Here is a 21,914-nt window from a genome sequence, read left to right as displayed (position 1 = left end):
GCAGAGGACTCGTGTTGTTGTGCAAACTAGCCGCGTTCAGCAAGGTATCCGGGGGCAGAGAGAGGAACGAGTGTCTGTTTTGCAAGGCCGGCTACAACCTGCTGCGCGAGCTCTCGACGGCGGCGAGGCACGCCTTGCGTGCTTCGTCAATGTCGCGCAGCCACGCGACAGCGAGCCGCGGCGTCTCGGCCTTGACGCGGATCCCTTCGCCGCGATGCGTGACTGTGAACTCGCTCTCGTCGCGAGCGTGCCGGCGGACGGAGCTCTCCTCGAGCGGGATAGGCTGTGTGATTAAGTCAGTTATGGGACGGGAAGACGATCCAGCGATAGGACTCACGTAGCGGTACACCGCCTGCGAGGGACCGCGCGATTCGGTGAAGACAAGCAGGTCGTTGAAGAGGTAGGCGTTCAGCACGCGGCCGCTCTTGGCCTTGCTGACCTTGCCTTCGCGCAGGATCCTGCGCGGACCGAGAAGACGGGTCGGCGCGCTGAGGTCGAGATGCTGTTGGAACAGCGGGAGTCAGTTTGACTTGCTCGGCACACTGGGAGAGTCGACGCACCCCGCCAGGGATTCCTAGGAACTCGATGTTGTCCGATAGCCAGGCGAGCTTCTCCTGGTTCTCGTTGCGCCGCACGGCCTCGTTGATGTCGTTGAGAGCAGCATCGGCAATCTCGCGCGCCCGGCTCAGATTGGCATGGTCCGGATGGTCCTTGTCGGTGTAGCGGTAGATCTGGATGAGCGCGCGTAAGTAAGCTATATGCAGCAACGGCGTGAGACGACATCGACTCACCTGGTTGATGAGCAGAGGGTAGCGTGTGACCCGCTGCATCGGCTCCAACAGGAAGTGCTCGAGCTCGAGGTTCTTGACCCGCAGACCGTCGAGCAGCTCGCGCAACGAGCGATCTGACGTCTTCAAGTCGTTGAGCGTGCGCGCAGCGTTGGCTTGATTGACGCAGTAGCCGCGATAGTGCGAGGCGACGCCCTTCATGTGCTCCTTGACAACGTCGCCGATGGTGCTGATGTAGAGACGGGACTCGCGCTGGCGCTCCTCCAGCTGCGAGAGGAAGACCTGCGGAACGAAAGCGTGAGAAGTTGAACGCCGCGGCAGGCAGGACCGAGACGCACGGTATTGAACAGGAGAATGTCGTCGATGTTGGCAAAGATCACGCGCAGCGCCTTCTCCGGCAAGACGGGCTGAAGAGCGTTGAGGAAAACCTGCGCAACGTGAGCGGTAAGTAGGAGATGCGCCGAGCGAAAACGGCGGCAGGGAAGCGCACCTCGATGACGAGCTGCAGGCTCTGCACGTAACTCTGCTCCGTCGCGATGAGCTCGTAGCATGCTTCCTGGCGCTTGCGCTCCGAGTCCGGCAACCCAGCGAGGGCTGACTCGTCAATGAGACTTGCCCACGACTGCGGCAACGCGGCGTCAGCTGAGTCCCGCACAGTAACGTGAGAAGCACCGACGGAGCCAACTACGCCGCTCGCGCGATTCCCCATGTCCGGCGAGTCCATCTGTGGTGCGAGCGGCGAGCTGATGATCGGTCGTGCCTTCTCGCTCGAGACGGTCGCCGACCTTGCGCGGCGGCTGAAGAAGCCGCCGGTGGAAGCATGGAACGCATCTTTGACGGACGAAGCGGTAGTCAGCGCGGCCGAGGGTGTTGGCGATGTTGGTGGTGAGGGTTCCGCAAGAGCTGGCGAAAGGGTTGGCGCTGGTTGCAAGGAGGCAGCGTGCTGCTCCCGCATGGCGCGTTGGTAGAGCTGCGAAGGATAACGTCAGCACACACGTCAACCACGATTTGAAGACAGTCCGCACGTCGTATGCGTCCTCCATGCGCTCCTCCTGCTCCTCGGGCTCCGCCTCGGCATCCTCGCGCGCCTCTTCCTCGGCAAGCTGTTTCTGCTCGTCGATGCTGACCGTCGTAGTCGAACCAGGGCGGCGCTGCGGGCGTGCAGGTGGCGGGCGTCGTCTGCGACGCTTTGGCGAGCCATTCGCCTCGGCGGGCTTGACGAGCAGGCCTGCCGCCTCGAGGACCCGGAGGCGCTCCGACTCTCGCGCCGCAGCGGACGCCTCGTCATCGCTATCGGGCTCGCTGTCGCTGTCGTCCTCGTCGCTGTCGACCTGGGGCGAATCGATCTGGGGAGGCGGGATGAGCGCAGGCGAGAGGGGCGGAGGAGCACGAGCAGCAGGAGCCGAAGCGGGATCTGCGGCAGTCAAGCATGCGGGGACGGCGAGACGAAAAGTGTATTGCGAGACACAAAGAAGGGGGAGACGACGAGGAAAGGAAAGAAGACTCAGCGGACGCTCTTTTGGGCATAGTCGAAACAAGGGGAACAGGGAATGGAGGGGGGGAGAGGGGAAAGAGGGGACGCAGCGGTATGAATGCTTGTCGCCGCCTCGATCCCCCTTGATGAGCGGTGAAATACGGAGGAGGTGTCTACTGACTGAGCTCGAGGTAAGCTGCCGGAACCAGTCCGACCACGCCGTCCTTCTCCGCCTTCCACCAGCTCTCGTCCGATGTGTCGACGACGGCGACGACTTCGTCCTCGTCGAAGGAGTGCTCGTCTTCCGAAGTGGCGGCGTAGGCGTAGAGAGCCTTGGCGGGTTGCGCTGCGGGTCGGACTCGAGTCAGACCGCGATCTTTACATCCACTGGGCGAATGCGAGACTCACCCTTGACCTCTTCCACGTAAGCCTTGGGGAACCATCCGAGCTTGCTGCCCTCGAGCTCCGTTGCGCCGTAGAGCCATTCGCCCGCGCCATCCTTGGACGGATGAGCAAGGATGACGCGGTTCTCGGCGAACGTGAGATCCTCGTCACGCTGCGCATCGTAGCCAAACAGCGAGCGCATGCGGATAGCTGTGGAGGGCTCAGGTCAGTCGACCGCACTAGCGTGAGCATCAGAAAGAAGGCGCGCACTCGTGGTCAAGTCGACGTTCTCAAGCGGGTCCTCAGTGACGATAGCGGGGAGAGTCTCCTGCGCAGGCTCCGGCTCGGCAGCAGGTTCTTCGATCGGCTGGTACATCTGCTCAGGCTCCGCCGCGGGCTCGGTAGTCGCAGGCGGAGGGGGCGGCGTCGGCTCGCGCGGCGGCGGGCTCGGCTCCCTCGGCGGCGGGACAAACGTCTGCACGGGCGGGCTCGCGTCGCCAATGACGGCTCCTGCGCCAAGCGGGCCGCTCTTGTCGACCGTCTGGGCCTTGCGGAGCTTCAGGCCGCCCTGGATCTGGCCAAGGAGGGCGCCGCGGTCGCCCGGTCCGGCAGCTGCGCCGAGAGCGACGGCGGGAGCCTTTGGCGCGGGCGGCGCGGCAGGCGGGCCAGGGGGCGGAGGCGGCGGCGGAGGAGGCGCACCGCCGTTGGCAGCCGCGCCAGGCGCGGGAGAGCCGACGATCGAGCGGCTCGGAGGCGTGGTCGTCGCCGGCGACGAGCGACCGCCCATGCCAAGGCCCGAGAAGAGGTTCTGCGCGAGAGCGGCACGCTGTGCGCGGGCTCCGCCGATGGGCTCGTCGTCGCTGTCCGACTCGTCGACGTCGCGCTCGAGACCGGCGGGCGCGTCCCAGTCGTCGTCGTCGACGGGCGGCGGGCGGCGGACCGCAGGCTTCGAGACGGGCGGAGCGGCGGGTGCGGGAGGGGCAGGAGGAGCGGCGGGCGGGTTCGCGGCGAAGAAGGGGTTGGGCTTGCCGCCGGTTGAGGGAGCAGGCGAGGTCGCGTTGTTGCCCTGCAAGCGGTGGAACGGGTTCGTGCTCGGGCTCTTGGCGGGCGAGGTGAGCGCAGGCGGCGAGATGGGAGCCGGTGCCGAGAGGGCGGCAGGAGGGGACGGCGCAGGAGGAGCCGCAGGGGCAGGCGGCGCGAGCGAAGGGGAGAACGTCGGTGCAGGCGACGCGACTGACGAGCGCGGCGGAGGTGCCGCAAAGTCGTCGTCGTCCTGGACGGGCGCCTTGTGCTGGGCCGGCGACGCAGCGGGCTTGCGCGAGGGCGGCGGAGCCGGCTTGGCCCTCGGCGCCGGAGGAGGGGGTGCCGCCTTCGGCTTGTTGCCGCCCGCCGCGGCGTTCTGGAACGCGGCCTTGCTGCGCTGGAAGTTGTCCTCGGCCTCCTGCGCCTCGCGCTCGAGCTGCTCAATCTTGCGGCGGCGCTCCTCCTTCTCGCGCATGAGCTGCTCCTCGCGCTCGCGGAGCGCCTTCTCCTCGGCGTCGAGCTGGTCCTCGGCCGCCTTGACCGCCTGCTGGGGCGCCTCGCCCTGGCCCTCGAGCGTGCCCGTGCGGCCGACCTCGTCGCGCACCTGCTGGACGGCCTCGCTCTCGCGCTGCGTCTCCTGGAGCGCCTGCTCGAGCGCGACGCCCTTCTTGCGCTCGCTCTCGAGGCGCGCCTGCCGCTCGAGCTCCTTGGCCTTGAGCTGCTCGTCCGCCTCGGCCGCCTTGCGCGCCGCCTCGGCCTTCTCCGCCTCGAGCCGGTCCTGCACCGTCGTGTCGAGCGCGCCCGACGGAGCCGCAGACGGCGCCGCGACGCCGAGCGCGCGCAGCCGCTCCTGCACGCGCCGCTGCGCCTCGGCGCGGATGAATGCCTGCCGCTCGGCGGGCGTCATCGTCTTGGTGTCGGGCGCGGGCGACGCCGACGCGGGTGCGGCGGCGGGCGGGGCCGGCGGCGCGGGCGGCGCGTCCGACTTGCTCGGCGCGGGCGGGGGGACGGGCGGCGGGGTGCGCGAGCGCGGCGGGCTCTGGCGCCGCGGCGGCGAGGGAGCGTACCGGCTGCGGTCCTCGCGGTCGTACGTGCCGCGGTTGTACCCGCGGTCGGGCGAGTCGCGGCGCGAGGACGAGTACCTGTCGCCCGAGTCGTACCGCGAGGGGGAGCGGTAGCTGTCGCGGCTGTCGTAGCGGTCGTCGAAGCGCGACGAGGCGTTGCGGCCGTCGCGCTCGTGCGCGTACTGCTTGGCCTTGATGCGCTTCTCGCGCTCCTTCTCCTCGAGGCGCTTCTCGAGTCGCGGGAGGTCCTCGTGCTCGAGGCGGAGGAGCTCGCGCTCGAGCAGGCGGCGCTCTTCGTCCTTGGCGGCCGTGCGCCTCCCACTACGGCGGTTGTCGTCGAGGTCGTCCTGCACGCGCGAGATCTTGCGGTTCAGGCGGCGCAGCTCCTCCTTGAGGTCCTCCTCCTCGTCGTCCTCCTCGCGCGACCGGTCGACATTGCGCTGCGCTTCGCGCAGCCGCCGCTTGGCCTCGTCGAGCTCGCTCGAGGGCGAGTCGGTGCGCGACGAGCGCACGTCGTCACGGTTGATGTGCCGCGCGCTGCTCTTGTACACGGGCGTGTTGTCCTCCTCGTAGCGGTACACGGTCGCGTCCTTGCGCGAGGCAGAGGGCGCCTGGTCGTGCAGCGAGCGGAGCTTCTGGCGGGACTGCGGCGCATCGACGTCGGTCTGGTTCGTCGCGCGGCGGTTCGTGTCGTTCTTGAGCAGCGAAGTGAGGAAGTTGGCCGAGTCTTCGAGATCGCGTGCAGAAGGAGGGGCCATCTCGGGCGGAAGCTGATTCGGGATCGGGTTGCCGTTCAGGCCTGCGAGCGCGAGAGGGGTCAGTGATTAGCGGCAGGCGCGCAAGTCTGGTGGACGCACGTCGGTAGATGAGGCCCATAGCGACGTGGAACTCGTCGATGTTGAGCTTGCCGCGGTCGTTGACGTCGGCGAGGTTCCTGCGAATAGAGCGGGTCAGGGCAAGGTCCACGAATGATGTCCCGATGCTACGCACCAGATGGCCATGAGGTCGTCCTGGCCGAGGCCGGCCTGGCCAAAGACCTCCTTGGCCATGCTGCCGGGGAGGAAGCCCGAGCCCTGCTGGTCCCACGCGCGGAAGATCTGGTCGTAGCGCTTCTTCTCCTCGGGCGTGAGCTTCCAGGGGATGGGGACACTCGCCTGGCCCATCTGCTGCTGGTTGGCCTGCTGGAACTGCTGCTGGAGCGAGGGCTGGGGCGGGGGCGGCGCGACGCCGGTGCGCTGCGGCTGGAGCTGCTGCTGCTGCTGGGCGGCGAACTGCATCTGGCCGGGCTGGACAAAGCCCTGCTGGGGCATCGACTGGGCGGGCATGAAGGTCGACATGAACTGGCTCTGCACGCCTGCGCCCATCCCGCTGGCGTTGAAGCCGGTGGCCTGCGGGCGGAGGGGCGCGGGCGGCTGCGGCGGGCCCTGCTGGTAGCCGGTCTGCATGGGGCGCTGCATCTGGGGCGCGCCCATGAAGCCCGTGGGCTGGGCCTGCATGGGGCCGGGCGCCATCATGCCTCCCTGCGGCAGGTACCCGGTCGGCTGCGGTTGCTGTCGACGCGGTCCGCATCAGCGTCAGCGGGCGGACGATGGCACGAGCGCGGGGCGGGGCGCACCTGGTACTGGGCCTGCGGGGCGAAGCCAGTGCGCTGCTGCTGCTCGCTCGACGCACGCGGGCATCCGGTCAGCGATGCGGGCACATGGCGAGGCCGAGACGGCGGAGGAGGGGGGCGACGCACCTGGAGCTGCGGGAGGTAGCCCGTGGGCTGGGCCTGGAGGGGCTGCTGCTGCTGCTGGTAGCCATACCCGCCCGTGTAGGGCTGGTTCAGCCAGCTCATCGCCGCGACACTGCACGGATGGAGCGCACAACCACCGACCAGCACCACAAGCGGGGCCGGGCATCCCTCTCGCAGACTCGGGGAGCTTGAGTGGGGCTTGTCACGGTCCCGCACAAGGCTTTCAAAAACTCTCCAAGTACACAGCTGCCGACCTGACCTGCTGCGCAGGAGAGGGCACCCATCGTCCCCCTGTTGCGTCGACCACGACGACGACCAGCGAGACGCACTCCGTCCTCTCTTATGCGCCGCATCGACTGCGAGTGGCACATAGAAGCAGCTAATCTTCTAGATTGGACCAGCACGACTCTCCCTCGCCTCGCTCGGGCCCCTTCTCGATCTTCCGCTCGCTTCTCTCGCTCTCTTGCGCGAGTCCTGCTGCCCCGGTGCGATTTGAAGGACGTGCCGCGGAAGAGACCATGTGCTCTAGACCGTAGCTCACAGTCTGCGGCGCTTTGGCGGCGCTTGTCTCGCCTTCCTGTGCGTTGCGCTCTCCTGTGCCGTGCGGACCTTCCGCGGACCATGCCAGCGCCTCCGGCTCCTCGCTCTCCCGCTTGCAAGCCCTCCTGCTCCCGCACCGCAGCATGGCGAGCCTGTCGACCCGCGCTGCGCAAGCGGCCGCCATCGCACGGACAAAGCGCCTGTGCTGGCTCTCGTCCGGCGTCGGCCTGGTCTCCCTCGTCGGCCTGACCGTCTCCACCCTGCGTGCGTGCGTTGTCTCGGACTCTGATTCAGAGCTGTGCTGACCCGTTTGCCGAGCAGCGTGGAATATCCTAGCCACGCAGGGTCAGTACGTCGCGTTCGCGCTAGCCGCGGCGGCTGCGTTCGTATGGCTCGTGGTCCCCATCGTGCTGGCGGGCTACCTAGCGATGCCCAAGCAAGTAGCAACAGCGTGGTGGACTCTGTCGGTACGTTGCAGAGCGTTTCGTGGGCGACTGTCGGCAGGCAGGCAGTTGACTTACTTCGAATCGCAGGGCGCGGCTGGGCTGTACACAGGGTGTGCCGTTGGACTTGAGGTCTTGTTCGCACAACCGCAGCGACAGGCGGTATTCCTGTACAGGTGGTACGCTCATGTCTACTCAGTCAGCTCTGTGCCAAGCTAACTCTCGACATCGCAGTTCAAGCTCGTCACCAGCCATGTCACTTGCGGATTGCGAGACGCGACAGCACAGCCTTCTGATCGGCTTTGCATTCGTGTGCTCCAGAATCTTCGAGGTGAAAGCTTCCGTGCAGATTGAACTGACTGTCCACCAATTCCCGCCAGGTCGCCGCCGTCCTCCCGCTCCTCTCGACGCTCCTCCTCATCCTCCTCCAGCGCTCGTTCAAGCACCTCCCTCAACATGCCACCTACGGCGCGCTGCACACAGGCACGGACGACCTCCCACCCGGCTGGGACGTCCCTCCCGAGCACCTCGCGCCCGACTCGAGCGCGTCCGACTCGGACTCGGACGGCGGCTACTCGCCTAGCGCGAGTCGGCGTCACGCCTACAAGAGTGCTGGCTCTTCGCGCGCGCGGACGCCCGACCCGGAGGCGGCGGCGCAGGGGTGGTACGAGCTGGGAAGGCGGAGCGACGGTGCGAGGACGGCGGCGGCGCCGAGCAACAGGACTAGGAATGCGCTGCAGAGCTGGGCGGACGCAAGGAGGGCGAGGAGGGAAAGGGCCGCGGCAGATGGGAGGAGGGCGGAGTCGCGATAGAAGCGGCGCCGGCCAGTGCGTCGAGGTGAAGAAGCGCGCTCGCGCGGACAGGTTGTCGCCTCCTCTCCAATCTCGCTCTCGATGTGACCCTCGTTCTGTTTACGCATGCACAGGATCTTACAACTCGGCCCACTCAGAAGTGAGAGTCGGCCTTCTTTCGAGTGCTCGCCCGCCTGCCTGGCTTGAGAAGGCTCTATCGCTTGCTGCCCCGCCCTCGAGCGTCGAGTCCTGGCTGGACCGTTGCTCGTTTCAGAAGCTTTGAAAAGCCACGGACGCATGCTCTACACCGACAGTCGAACTTCCGCCGTATGATTTGGCAAGCCGCAAGCGACAACCTCGAAGCGACAAGCGCGCGATCGCTCTTCTTCTGCTTCGCACGCTCGTCCTGCTTCCTTTTTTTTTTTTTGCTTCTGCGCCCAACAGCATGGCTGCACTCGACCTGCGAAACCCGGCACTGGCGCTCTCGTACCTCCCCACGCCGCTCACCGTCTGCCAACTCCGACCCGATCAGCCTGTACCGCCTGCGCTGCTCGACGCCCTGATTGACGCTCGAGGGGAACAAAGCTTCGTGTCTGTCACTCGGTGCAAGGACGAGCTGTCTGTCATCCTTCCGACTGCGCTCTTCGGGGAGCTGTACCCCTCATCAGTTCGTCCCCACCCGCTCAGCAACTCAGCTCCTTCCTGTCCGGCCGACGAGCTCCCTTCCGCAGACCGCCGAGAAGCCCCACGAGTCCGCAGGCCCCTGGGCCGCGCTCACCATCGCGGGCCCGCTCGACCTCTCCCTGACGGGCATCCTGCACGCCCTCTCTGGCGCGCTCAAGGACGCCGGCGTGCCCATCTTTGCGTCGTCGACGTGGAACACGGATTACGTACTCATCGAAGAGCGGTATCGCGAAAAGGCGGACAAGGGGCTGCGAGAAGCCGGGTGGGTGTTTAGCGACGACAAGAAGTAGCGCACTCTCTCTCTGTGTTGCCAAGTGGGACTGCTGTTGTTGCATGAGCTAGGGGTGATATACATAGAGAGGTGGGCGCGGCACAGTGCGCTCAAAGGAAGGGCCGCTCAGCCTGCGGCGTAAGGCGCGCTCCATGACGGCGTGCTCCTCCGGCGGCGAAGTCAACGATGGCAGTGTGGGCCGTAATTCGGTTCTGCAGGACAAGACAGCAGCTAGTCAGGACCAAAGATGGAGAGCAAAGTGACATCAGAGCGCAAGACTTACGTCCCACAGGATGACGCTGCGCGGGCGGTGGCGCAGCCGGACCTGGAAATCGCTCCCTGCCTTGATGTGCGCATAGAGCAAGCCAAGGATCGCGTCCGACTCCTCCTTCTTGAGCCCGACAATGCTCCGCGAGAACTGGGGGTTTACGAAGAGCGCCTTTTCGCCCGTGACGGGATGGCGGCGCACGAGCGGGTGCACGTTCTCGACCGGCTCACGCTTGACGATCCCGCCGCGATTGCCGCGGCGCGAGAATTCGGCTTGCTCGACGCCCGAGTGGACGACCTGGAGCGTCTCGAGGTACTCGCGGAAAGACGGCGAGAGGTGCTTGTACGCCGCACTGCGAGAACGGAACACACGTGAGCAGGCATCCCCTATGAGGGGCCTTTGCAAACGCACCGCTGGTCGTAGTAGCCCGTGTCGCCGCCGGACGCGGGCGAGTCAAAGAGGAAGAGCTGCGAGCGCGAATGGATCAGCGACCTGAACCCGCTTCAGAAATGGCGACGTTCGCCTACCGCAGTCAGACCAGGCGGCTGCTGCTCGTAGGTGACGTCCGAGTGCACAACAGACGACGTCAGGCGCGTGTCGGTCTCGTAGTTGAACACGGCCTTCGAGTCGCGGTACACGAGGTGGAACTCCGGGTAGCCCTTTGGCGCGCCCGAGCACGGGTGGATGTGCGGCCTCCCGAAGAAGCTGCACCAGTCGTTGATCATCCACTCGGGGCTCTGGTCGGCAAAGTCCTGGTCGCGGAAGACGACGACGCCGCGCTGCGCGACGTACAGCGCGAGCTGCTGGCGCCCGCGCGCGTCGAGCTCGTGCAGCTGGATCCCCTCAACCTCGGAGCCAAACTCGGGCGTGAAGTCGTCGACTTCGGCGCCGTCGAGGAACGCGCGCGGCGCCGGGTCCTGCAGCGCCTGGTGGCCCGGGTCGATGTGCTCGAACGGCTCGAGTGGCGGCAGCTTGAGGTCGGCGTCGAAAAAGGGGAGGTAGCGCTCGTACGGGTACGGGTCGCCGTCCTTGGCCGTCTCGCTGAACCACCGCGGCTTGCTGCGCTTGCTCAAGGGTGCGGTGGCAGTTGCCTTGGTAGCCGACTTGGGCTTGTCAGACTCCGGGCGCAAATTTAGCGTGTGCAGCGTCGAGGTGAGGGTCTCGTTAGCAGACGGAGCCATTGCAGCTTGTACAGCCGGCCGAGCAAGGGAGGCGTGGGCAGAGCAAGTGCGGAGCGAAGCAAGAGGCACCGCGAGCTCAGGCGAGCGACCAGGTCAGACGGGCGGGCACGCTAGTCAGGCGTACGCTGACTCTATTCTGTCGGCAGCGCACACCATCCGGCAGGCGCGGTGCCGTCGTCTGCGGAGGCGAGCTCGTCGTTCGTACTCGCGATGGCGCAAGCAAGGGTCGATGCAGCAGGGGGCGTCTGCCACCGCGCTGGCAGCGCACAAGGGGCTGACACGAGTCTGTCGTTGATGTGCGAGCAAGCAGCGTGGCTACTAGCGAGAGCTGGCACGGGGAAGAAGGCAAGCTGTTCGCAGATGGGCTCGCTGAAGCACGTGAAGACGTGCCGCGAGCGACACTCGGTGCTCCTTCCTCTGCCTGCGTGCCCCGAAGCTCTCAAACAGCGCTGCGCTCAGCCGCAAAGCAGCAGATCGCCTATGTGGATTACTTTGCGCGCCCCGTTGCCCTCCTCCTCAAGCACTCCCTTTCTTTCGCCTCCCGACCGTCCTGCCGGCCCAACCTTTATCCGCTACCGATTTGCTATGCACCCGAGCGCGCAGCCACCGAGCGCCCGGTGATCACTTCTGCGAGTCGAGCGACTCGCATCCGCGGACTCCGAATCGACGCAACACCCCCGAAAAAGGGAAGGCGTGAGGGGGTGTCTCAACCCGAGGGTGCTCCGCAGACGGGGGCCTGCACGGCGCCTTTGACGAGGGTGCTGCTGCTGATCGGACGAGGTGTTGCATCAGGAAACGAGGGTCCGGGATGCTGTGGCCTGCTCGGAAGAGCTGCGGGGCGAGAGAGGAACAGGGCGAGGTGAGCGGACAAAAGCCGGATGCGGGCGAGTCTCAGGCTAGTAGCGTCGGAACGCTGCAAGGTTTGCGAGACCGCAGATCGTCTCTGGGAGCATCGCCTCGAGGGCGCAGACCGCGGAAGCGAGCCTGATCTACCGACAGACGGCCGGTGAGCAGCTTTCGAGGGCGCGCGAGCTGCGGCAACACCGATCGGGACATGCGCTGTCGGAACCGAAGGTGCACGCAGGGCATGCGAAGCTCGGCGATGAACGCTGGGCCCCCGAATGAGGGCAATGAAGGCGAGAAAGGCGGATGAACGCGACGAGACGCGGTCGAACGAAGACGAGAAGCAGCCGGTTGTGCGCGCGAGGGAGCGACGCGAGCGGTGCAACGGGGCACAAGTGGCAAAAGAGACGGGGCTGAAGCGCATTGGGACTCGCCGGAGCGGTGCACGGGCCCTGCTGGCAGAGGACCTTGCGCGCAGTTTGGTCAAAGAGAGGAGACGAGGCGGCAGCGGGCAAGCGCGGGTGCAGCGGGAGAGGCAGAGAGGGATGAGAGCACTGCTGCAGGTGCTCGAGTGAGCGTCCAGAGCGCAGAGAGAGGCAGAGAGAGAACGAGGGCGTGCGCCGTGTTTGCTGCGCACCCGAGAGCCCTCGCTCGCCCCGCGCGACAGGCACCGCCGCTGCTGCCCTCGCCTCGTCGCCGCCTCTCCGCTGCTCCTCCCCTGCAAACGCGCTCACTCAGAGTCACCGAGAGAATCCTGCCTGCTGCCGGCTGGTCCGCGCCCTTCCCTCCCTCACCCTTCGCGCGCTCTCCGCCCCGCCGACGACGCGCGCCCGCACGCGCCTCTCGCTCAACGCCTCAACCGCCCGCACCTCCTCCCTCGCTTCCCCTACGCCGCGCGCCCCTGCGAGCCATGCGCGTGGACGTCCTCGCCCTTGCGCTCCTCGCCGCCCAGGTCTCGCTCGCCCGCTCGCCCGAGCCCGAGGCCCTCGAGCGCCGTGACGGGTCCGAGCCGTTCCAGCGCCCTCGCCGCCTCGGATTCGCCGCCGGAGCCGCCAAGCGGGCGCGCGGCTTCGGTCAGGCTGGTCAGGACGGGGCGCAGGTGGCGCGCAGGCAGCTCGTCGACGCGACCGAAGAGAGTGCGTCCCTCCGCTTCGCCTCGCCTGGCTTGCCCCGCTCGGGTCGCTCAACTCGCACCGTCGCGAGCGAGGCCCTGGAGGAGCCCAGCGGATTGTGCATGTGCGAGAATGCCTGCTGACGCGCCGCCCTTCGCAAACAGCTCTCGAGGCGCTCCGGAATCGCCTGCTTGGCGACGATTCGAGCGTCAACACGACCAGTGTCAATGCCACCTCGGTCTCCGTGTCGGGCTCGCGCACCATCTACCACCTCGTAGAGGCCACCACGACCGCCGAGTCGAGCGAGGACGCGAGCGTCACGTCGACGCGGCCTCCCCGAACAACGACGTCCGCGTCCGCAGCACCCTCAGGAGACGCAGTCGACGAGTCTGGCACGACCACGACCCGCCGAACGACGACCCCTGCTGCTGCAACAAGCACGGCCGACGACGCGGAGGTGCTGGGACCGGCCAGCAGGGCCTCGATCCGCGCCGCTTCTCTCGCCAGTGCCCGCCAAGCGGCCGAGGCGCAGACCACCACCTCCTCGTCTACCGCGTCCACTTCCGCGGACTCCTCCACCTCGCCCTCTTCTTCCGCGTCGCCCACCTCGCCCTCTTCTTCCGCGTCTCCAACCTCATCCGCGTCCGCCGCCTCGACCCAGGCGGGCGTTCTCCCCCTCGTCTCAAGCGTCCTCGACCCGAACGTCTCTTCCTCCGCGTCCTCCTCGTCTTCCTCCCCTTCTCCCGTGTCGTCCGCACCCTCGGGCTCCGCTGCATCGGCGGCAGACGAGCCGGCCTCGAGCAGTTCGACCGTCACCTCCGCACCTTCGGGCGTCGAGTCTGCCGCTTCCGCCGTCGAGCCGAGCGCGACCACGACGAGCAAGAGCTACAATGGTATCCTCGACCAGCTCGGTGCGTCTTCCTGAGCTTAGCCTTAGCTACTGGCGCTGACCTTGTCCGCTCATAGGCGGCATCCTCGGCATCGGCAAATCTGACAACGCGACCAGCGCGACGACGACTGCCGACGAGCCCGCCTCGACTGCTGTCGACGACGATGCCGACCTGCTGACCGACACTGACTCGTCCGCGAGCGCAACCGGCCGCGTCCCCTACGGTCAGCGCACGACGCCCGCCGCCAACCTGACGGCGCCGACATTCCCGCCGCTCTCGTCCGAGCAGGCCTCGCTCGAGTCCGAGGTCCCGCGCACGACGACGTCTGCGCCGCTCTCGAGCGCTTCGGACCCCGTCGCGACGGGCGTGCAGGGCAACATCACGGCGGTCGTGCCGCCCGTTGCCGCCCCGTCGGCCGCGGCCAACGCGACCGCCTCGGCTGTCGACAGCGAGGAGGACTCGAGCGCCGTGTCGAGCACCCGCAGCGCGACGCTGCCCATTGTTGGTGTCCCGACTGCGGGAGCCAACGCTACCGAGGCGACTACGAGCAGTCGCCGACCCGCCGGCTCTGTTACCGCCACGGAGCTTCCTGCATCGACTGCTTCGCCCGAGGCGCCGCTGCCGGGCCTCAATGAGACCTCATCCATTGTGCGCCCCCCGTCGGCCGTAAACGCGACCAGGAGCGTCGTCGTCCCTTCGTCCTCCGCCGTGGACGAGGACGAGCCGACTGGTCGCCCCGTCACCACGAGTGCGCCGCCCGCCGTCTCGCACAACAGCACGTCGGCTGTCGCGCCATCTCGCCCGGCTGTGTCGAGCAGCATCGTCCTGCCCGGCGGCTCGATCAACACGACCGCCACCGCAACGGACGACGAGGTCATCCCGTCTGCGACGCGCAACGCGACGGCGCCTGTACAGACGGGTGTGAGCACTGCGAACGTGACGAGCGAGGCGACGCAGAGCCGCACGACGAGCGCGCCCGTCTCGCTCAACCGCACGACGAGCGCCGTTCCCGTCTCGACCGACGCCGCGTCGTCGTCGATTACCTCGAGCGCCACCTCGACGCGCGAGACGCCCTACGAGTGGGTCCCGACCTCGACGCTCATGGTTGCCCAGTCTCGCTCGACGACGGCGTCGTCGACGGGGTCGGCGACGGACTCGTCCTCCGGGTCCGTGACGACGACTGCGCCCGACGCGAGCGCCCTGCAGCAGGGCGCGTCGACGTCGATGGTCAGCGGCAAGCCCTCGGTCACCATCACGAGCCAGGTCGCGTTCCCGACCAACCTCCCGTCGCGCATCGTGCCCGACTCGTTCGACGATGGCTCGACCGCGGACGACGGCACGGCTAGCACGAACGCGCTCGCGCAGCAGGACAAGGAGACCGAGACGACCATCTCGATCCTCCTCGACGACAGCATGCCGTGGGAGTGGGTCGTCGAGAACAGCGACGCGTCGGGCCAGATCTTCTACTACGTCCCGATCGTCGTCACTTCGGCGCTCAACATCACGCTCGACCAGCTCCAGACCAAGGCGCTCCAGGCGTACCAGACGACGAGCTCGACGGGCGAGAGCCAGATCCTCACCGTCTTCCTCGGCTCGCTCCCGGCGAGCTACGTCGACGCACTGAGCGCCATGATCCAGACGCCGTCGTCGCCGATCTACTCGCAGCCCGGCCTCCCCGGCCAGCTCGCGCAGACGTTCGTCTCGTCCTTCTCGGTCACGTCCTACTCTGCCGAGTCGGCGACTTCGGGCGACTCGTCGTCGGGCACGACCTCGGCCGCCGACGCCGGCGCCAAGCGCACCGACGACGGCTCGAACAAGAGCAAGACGATCATCATCGCCGTCGTCGTCACGTGCGGCGTCCTCCTCATCGCCATCGCCGGGTACCTCGCCTTCCGCGCGACCAAGTCGGGCGCGATCGCGCTCTCGTCGAGCCCGCGCATGGGCGAGCGCGACTTCCGCGACCGCGACATGATGCAGGCGCCCGGGTCGGGCGGCCTGCGCGGCTTCTACCTCAATGGCGGGAGCGACTCGTGGCGCGGCGCCGCGGGCCGCCGCGACTCGATCTCGACGACCTCGACCGTCTCGACGGGCTTCTCCGGCGGGAGCAGCAGCGGCGGGGGCAGGGGCGGGTCGTCGAACCCGCACCGCGGGTTTGGGCACGCGGCGTCGTCGTCGGTCGACGATCGCCGCTCGTCGTGGTGGCGCTTCAGCGACTCGAGCAGCGGCGCAGGGCACCTCCACCGCGGCGGCGCGCACGACGGGTTGCAGCAGCACGCGCAGATTGGGCTCGCGCTCGGCGGGACCGACACGTTCCGCAGCGAGGGCCCGAGGCGCATCCAGATTGTGCGCGGGCCTGACGGCGCAGTGTCGCCGGCCATGATCGGACGGTGCGTCGCGCTTTCCCTTGCCACGCTTACGGAAGATTCGAGTACTGACGCTTCATCGCTCCGCCCGACAGGCCCGTCGTGCAGAGCAACTCGCTCATGCTGTGATCGCGCTCGTTCGCCCCAGCCTCTCGTTCGCTCCCCCGCCTATTGTGTTCAGTATCAGCCCTTCAGTGCCCACCTTCTCACCTTTCGCCCCTTTCACTTATCGGTTCCCCTGTCGGCGCTTGCTCCCTTCAGCGCGCTTCCCCTCCCTCTTTCCACGGACCCTCGCAGCCCTTTCTCTCCTCTCCATCTCGTGATACCCCTTTCTCTCCCGACCTCGCCCTCGCTCGTTCTACCTAGTTACCCCTCGCGCCTGCGTTCCCCTCTTCTCTCTCGGCTTTCGTACCACCCTCTGCGCGCAGCGTGCCGCGGGCGAGACTGGCTTCTCGTGCCCGTGGCTCGGCTGCTGCGCCCCGTCGCCTCACGATGCAATCGCTGTGATGGCCTCCATTGCCTGGCTTCATGCAAGAGAGTGCAGAAGAGAAAGAGAAAGGAACAGGCGTCAGAGAGGGGGAAAGGGTGGATCGTCGACGTCGCCGCCCCGCTCGCACCGAGTTTCGGCTCGCTTTCATCGCTCTCTCTGCGCGCGCTTGCGGTGTGCGAGGCTCTAGCTGAGACTCGAGCACCTTGAAAACAACACACGCACGACTACAGCACTCTCGATGTGCGTCCTTGTCCCCTTGGCTTCGTCCGCTCGTCGTCATCGTCGGCTCGCATCTCCCCGCCTCGCCTCCCGCTGATTGCGCGCTCGAGACTGACCGAGAGCTCTACAGACAGAGTACAACATCGCTGGGATGCCCGAATTTCCGTACCGCGCAGTCGCGGTCCTCAAGTACAAACCCCCGCCCGGCGGTCCCGCCTTCAGCTTCAAGCAGGGCGACACCATCACCGTCCTCGCCGCAGCCGACGACGACGGCGACTGGCTCGAGGGCGAACTTGCCGACGGCGTGGGCAAGGGAGTCTTCCCGAGCTCGTTCGTCAAGCCGATTGACGACGACGACGAGGGCGCGGAGCGTGCGCCTGCAGCGACGGCCGCCGGACCAGCAGCGCAGGAGACGGTCGATGCGACGCCAAAGGACGACACGAACGTCGTCGAGGGGTCCAAGGCCACGCCGGCCGACGTCTCGATCGACAAGGACGCTTTCGCTTCCTCCCCCACTCCCGCTCCTACGGACGAGGACAAGGCGCGCGAGCCCGCCCAGCCCCCCGTCGAGCAGCCTTCTCTCTCGGACGTGACGCCCGCGACAACTACGGCACCGCCCGCGCCGGCCGACATTCCCACCCAGGCTGCACGTACGACTTCGCCTCCGCCCCCTCCCGCAAAGAAGTCGAATGCGCTCGCATCTCGCATCGCCGCCTTCAATGCTGCTGCTACCGGGCAGACCCCCAACGCACCGCCCGTGCCTCGCGCCAAGCCTCGCGAGTGGAAGCGTCCTGCCGCTCCTGCCGCCGAAGTCGGCGCAGCGCCTTCAGCTCCACTCCCAGCCGCCTCCCCGCCTCCGCCTCCTGCGTCCTCCTCTCCCTCCGCACCTCTTGCTCCGACTCCCGACCTCGCGCGCCACACGAGCCACGACAGCGCCGGATCGGGCGCCGGCGCCGGCGGCGAGCACGACTTTAGCGCGCAAGACGCCGCCGATTCGATCTCGCGCGGCGGCGGGTCGCTCAAGGATCGCATCAAGGCGCTCCAGGGCGGCGGGCAACCCATGCGCCTCGACGTGCCTGCTGCGCCGGGCCGCGCGCCCAAGCCGTGGAAGAAGAGCTCGGCGACTAGTCCTGGCGCCGAGGATGAGGCGCCGGCGGCAGACAACGCTAGCACCGAGGCGCAGTCGCTCCAGGATGCGGTCGTCAAGGACGAGCGGCCTGGTGAGGAGGAGACGACGGCGCAGAGCCCTGGCGCCGAGGTACCGGGCTTTGAGCCCGCCGAATCGACTCCCGCAGAGGGCAGCATCGCTGGCGATGACGACCGAGCCGCTCGGCCCGCTGTCGGTGCGGCAGAGGCTTCGGCCAAGCGCGCGCCGCAGGACACGACCAACGTTGATGAGGGCGGCGAACCGACTCCCGCGGCTGTCTCCGTCGCCAAGGACGAAGTCGAGACCGTCCCCGCGGCAGAGGACCAGCAAGGCGACGAGGCGCACCTGCGCGCGCCCGAGCAGCCCGTCGAGCAGCCCTCGCTCGACGACGTCACGCCTGCGCCGCCCAAGGGCGGGATACCGATTCCGGCGCTGCCGAAGCGCGCGGCAGGTCCGCGTGCGAGGAAGGCGAGGAGTCCGGCGGTCGAGACGCCGCCGCCTGCATCCGCTGCTGTCCCCGCGACCGAGGCAGACGCGGAGGAGAAGGGCGACGTCCTCGCCTCGATGGGAGGCGCGAGTGCGCTGCTTGCGAAGGACGACGACGAGGATGACGACGGGGCCAAGGCGCCGGGAGGGGACGACGACGACGACTTTGATACGCCCGCTGCGCCGCCGCCTCGCTCCGCACCGCCTCCGCCGCCTCCCGCGCCCATCGAGCCTGCCGAGGAGCAGAAGTCCGCCAATGACGAGGAGCTCGACCAGGCTGAAGAACCTGTCCAGGACATTGAGCCCAAGGCGGAGAAGGATGACGACCCGCGCGTCGACGAGGCAGACGAGACCGACGCTCCTGTCGCTCCCACCGCTGCGCCGCCCGCTCCTCCCTCACGTCCGCCTATCCCGCCTCCTTTCGTCCGCCAGGGCACCGAGACGCCCACTTCGGGCCTGACGCCTCGCTCGGCACCTCCGCCCACTCGACCCCTTGACCCGCCCGCAATCTCGTCGGGCGCCGAGACCGTCACTGACGAGCCCCGTCCTACCGCCGTCTCGCCGCCAAGGGACTCGGCCGGCGGTCCGCCTCCCATCCCAAAGGGTCGCCCGCCCATCCCGCCGCCGATGTCACCTCCCGAGGTTCCCGGCTCGCCCAAGCCCGACGACCACGTTCAGCACCCGCCGATCCCGACGCACCCTCCCGCCGAGGGCGTCAGTCGCGTGACGACACCCGCAGAGGACGCCATCATCGCGCAGATGGAGGACATCGTCACTCCGCCGGAGGAGGCGTTCGACGAGTCGACGTCGGCGCCCGAAGTGAACGCCGAGACGACGGGCGAGATCCAGGCGGGCCGCGTCGAGGCCGGGCACGAGCCGGCGTTCATGGGCCTGCCGAAGGAGACGCGCATGGAGGGCGTCGCGACGCCTGCGATGGAGCCGGGCAACCCGCTCGCCGCTGCGCCGGCGGTCATCAACGCCAAGCTCGAGGCACACGCTGCGAAACAGCGCGCTGAGAGCGGCGAGGAGGGCCAGGAGGGCGCGGAGGAGGAGGGCGAGGAGGAGGAAGAGGAGGAGGAGGAAGAGGAGGAGGAGGAGGACCCAGAGGTCGCGCGTCGCAGGGCGCTCGCTGCGCGCATGGCCAAGCTCGGCGGGCGCGGCATGATGCCGCCCATGTTTGGTGGGTTCGGCGGCGCGGCCGGAGGTGCGCCGAAGCCCAAGCCCAAGAAGAAGAAGACATCCGAGGTTGCGGAGGAGGGAGAGCTGCGGCCGAGGCCTCAGTCACAAGGTGCGTCATTCACGGCACTGTCTCGAAGCTCAGCACTCAAATACGCGGCGGTCCTTGGGCAGCTGTCATCCCCGAGTCTGGGTCGGACTCGCCGAAAGACGAACACCCTCCTCGTCGCATCGGCGGTATGCCAGAGGGCGGCTTCGCTCTCCCCGGCATCGCCGCTCCGCGTCTCCCGCCCGCCCCGTCCGACGGCGGCACGCAGACGCCCGAAGAGCACAACCGCTCGGTCGAGCAGAGCTTCTCGGGCCAGTCGCTCAAGGAGCGCTCCGACTCGGCATCGGACAAGGCGTTCGAGATTGCCGACGCCAACCCGCACCGGCACGACGAGCTCAACCGGCAGCGCCGGGAGGAGGCGGAGCAAAAGCAGCGAGAGGAGCCTGCCGAGGGCGGCGATCATGAAGGCGAGGAGGAGCAGCCGGAAGATGAGCCAACTCCGCCTCCCCTTCCGCCCAACCGCCCGCCGACCATGCCGCCTCGTCGGTCCATCCCCGTTCCGCCGCCAGCCGAAACCGAGGCAGAGACAGAGGAGAGCGAGCCGCAGTACACCGACGAGGCGCAGCACGTCGACGAGCCCGAGTCGTTCCACGAGGAGGACGAGCAAGACGAGATGCCTCCGCCGCCTCCGCCGCCTCGTCCTGCCGGCGGGCACCAGTCGTCTCTCCCGCCCTCGCACCCTCCCCCAACATCGCCCCCGCTCCGCGCCCCGCCTTCGCCCAACCCGAGCGGCGACGGCGCGCCCCTCGGACGCAGCGTGACGCAGTCGTCCCGCCGCTCCTCCTCGTTCGTCCCGCCCGTCGCCGCCTCGGCCTACTCGGCCTCGCCGCGCCAGTCGATGGACCTGCCGTTCGAGCCCGAGCGGATGCAGGGCGGCAACACGGCCATCGACGCGCTCGCGCGCGACATCGACCTCGACACGGCGGGGCAGCCATGGTGGCGTGTCGAGGGTGGGCTGCCGCGCTCGCTGCAGGGGCGGAGCGGTATCCATGTCGACGTGAGCGAGAACACGAGCAACAAGCGTGGCAAGACGCGCACTGAGAAGGAGTGCGTTTGCTGTTCGTTCTCTCGTTCGCTTCCGTTTCACACTGACAGATACTTGTGCTTTAGGATCGAAGTCATCTACTCGGACCTGTCCAAGACGATCATCAGCGTCTCCTTCGCTGGCGACGACCTCGCCGAAGCGACGACGTCCATCTCGCAAGCGCACTTTGCGCCTCCGCCGGTCAAGAACAACCTCGACGCGCTCCTGCAGTGGTCGGCCTCGCTCGGTGCGCAGGTCTTTGCCGCGGCGCACGCCAAGCTGAGCGACAAGGGCGCGCGCGGGCTCGCGGACCGCGACCTCGTTGAGTTTTGCTTCGGGCGCGCGACCGACCCGCTCCCGCCTGTCGGGGCCACGTTCGGCGTCAAGGTGTACGAGGCGACGGTCGAGCAGGGCAAGAAGGCGCCGATGGTGGGCGAGGATGACGAGCCGCGGGCAGGCGATGGTGCGTTGCTTTTTCTGTGTCTCTCTCGCTCGAACCCCCCTCAGAGACGCGAGACTGAATCTAGCGTGTTCGTTCTGCAGTCGTCTCTATTCACGCCAAGTTCAAGCACAACCTGTCGACCAAGACGGTCGGGAGCGACGCTGCCGGTCCGCACGTCGCCATTGTCGCCGGGTGGGAGGCCAAGAAGGGCAAGCTCAAGGTGATCGAGGTCGACGGCAAGAGCGGCGCCGTCGACGAGAACACGTACCGCATCGACGAGATGCGCGCGGGCCGGGTCGTCGTGTGGCGGGTCGCGCCGCGCGACTTTGTCTGACGGACTGGGTCGCGGGAGAGGACGCAGGCGGCGTCTCGCGATCGGTGCGCTGCTTCGACTCTTCTTGACTGAGCCCGAAGTGGAGACTGACCTCTTCATGCTGGCAGTCGCCAGATCCGCCCAGGTGTGCTTTCAGAATTGAGCGAGAGGAGATGATGGACTCCGGTAGTCGCAGTTGTATGCAACCCACTTGATTCGATTTGGTGTGCTTTGTGCTCGCTGTACCGGTACCTTACGTTGCACCTGTGGAAGACGATTGGAGCAAAAAAAAAGGGACGCTAGCGACGATCAATTCTGAGGAGAAGGGGGGAGCTCTTTTGGAGCTCTTTGCTGGCTGCACGCGCTAAGCAGTAGGGCAAAGGGGTGCACAGGCTCTCCATATACTTGCTCGGACGACTGCGATCGACGGGACTTTCGCTGGCTGGCATCGCCGACCCCCGCTCTCCGCGCCTCCGAGCCGGAAGCGTCACCTTTGTGCGCTCTTCATCGCTCAGCCTGGACCCGCTCGAGTCGTGCTCAGACGCGCGCGATACACGCTGCAGAGCTCCTGCACCTTGCACACGGTGCGCCTGCCCGCTGCCGCTGCCGGAGATCAGTTCGAGCTGATCGTCGTCGGGTCTTGCCCTCACAGTC

The 21,914-nt window shown here is 67.6% G+C and overlaps 6 protein-coding genes across 6 annotated transcripts; 4 read left to right on the top strand and 2 right to left on the bottom strand.

Annotated features, from left to right (window-relative positions):
- Positions 1–91: 91 nt before the first annotated feature.
- Positions 92–6,570, bottom strand: JCM10292_007714 (uncharacterized protein; the record flags this gene model as incomplete). Its single annotated transcript, XM_076650323.1, has 15 exons — positions 92–283; positions 338–502; positions 561–731; positions 792–1,070; positions 1,127–1,216; positions 1,279–1,410; positions 1,465–1,758; positions 1,814–2,202; positions 2,444–2,608; positions 2,671–2,856; positions 2,917–5,532; positions 5,591–5,667; positions 5,724–6,283; positions 6,349–6,387; positions 6,472–6,570. The coding sequence occupies 15 exons, from the start codon at positions 6,568–6,570 to the stop codon at positions 92–94; spliced, it is 5,454 nt and encodes a 1,817-aa protein (XP_076504125.1).
- Positions 6,571–7,151: 581 nt separating this feature from the next.
- JCM10292_007713 (uncharacterized protein) lies at positions 7,152–8,292 on the top strand (the record flags this gene model as incomplete). Its single annotated transcript, XM_076650322.1, has 4 exons — positions 7,152–7,272; positions 7,330–7,475; positions 7,832–8,141; positions 8,192–8,292. 4 exons carry the CDS (start codon positions 7,152–7,154, stop codon positions 8,290–8,292), a joined length of 678 nt encoding a protein of 225 aa, XP_076504124.1.
- Positions 8,293–8,687: 395 nt separating this feature from the next.
- JCM10292_007712 (ACT domain-containing protein) lies at positions 8,688–9,216 on the top strand (the record flags this gene model as incomplete). The annotated part of the gene is made up of 2 exons (XM_076650321.1): positions 8,688–8,909; positions 8,974–9,216. 2 exons carry the CDS (start codon positions 8,688–8,690, stop codon positions 9,214–9,216), a joined length of 465 nt encoding a protein of 154 aa, XP_076504123.1.
- A 91-nt stretch (positions 9,217–9,307) lies between these two features.
- JCM10292_007711 (TauD/TfdA dioxygenase family protein) lies at positions 9,308–10,646 on the bottom strand (the record flags this gene model as incomplete). Its single annotated transcript, XM_076650320.1, has 4 exons — positions 9,308–9,409; positions 9,481–9,817; positions 9,877–9,932; positions 9,993–10,646. 4 exons carry the CDS (start codon positions 10,644–10,646, stop codon positions 9,308–9,310), a joined length of 1,149 nt encoding a protein of 382 aa, XP_076504122.1.
- Positions 10,647–12,399: 1,753 nt separating this feature from the next.
- On the top strand, positions 12,400–15,983 carry JCM10292_007710 (uncharacterized protein; the record flags this gene model as incomplete). Its single annotated transcript, XM_076650319.1, has 4 exons — positions 12,400–12,625; positions 12,766–13,512; positions 13,568–15,878; positions 15,950–15,983. The coding sequence occupies 4 exons, from the start codon at positions 12,400–12,402 to the stop codon at positions 15,981–15,983; spliced, it is 3,318 nt and encodes a 1,105-aa protein (XP_076504121.1).
- Positions 15,984–16,714: 731 nt separating this feature from the next.
- On the top strand, positions 16,715–21,281 carry JCM10292_007709 (uncharacterized protein; the record flags this gene model as incomplete). The annotated part of the gene is made up of 4 exons (XM_076650318.1): positions 16,715–19,484; positions 19,547–20,528; positions 20,592–20,968; positions 21,049–21,281. The coding sequence occupies 4 exons, from the start codon at positions 16,715–16,717 to the stop codon at positions 21,279–21,281; spliced, it is 4,362 nt and encodes a 1,453-aa protein (XP_076504120.1).
- Between the last annotated feature and the right edge of the window lie 633 nt (positions 21,282–21,914).

The sequence above is a fragment of the Rhodotorula paludigena genome (genome assembly GCF_050403205.1).
Source record: "Rhodotorula paludigena JCM10292 DNA, Rt_paludigena_JCM10292v1_ctg34, whole genome shotgun sequence".
Taxonomy (NCBI): Eukaryota; Fungi; Basidiomycota; class Microbotryomycetes; order Sporidiobolales; family Sporidiobolaceae; genus Rhodotorula; species Rhodotorula paludigena.
This window is presented reverse-complemented; position numbering and strand designations above follow the sequence as displayed.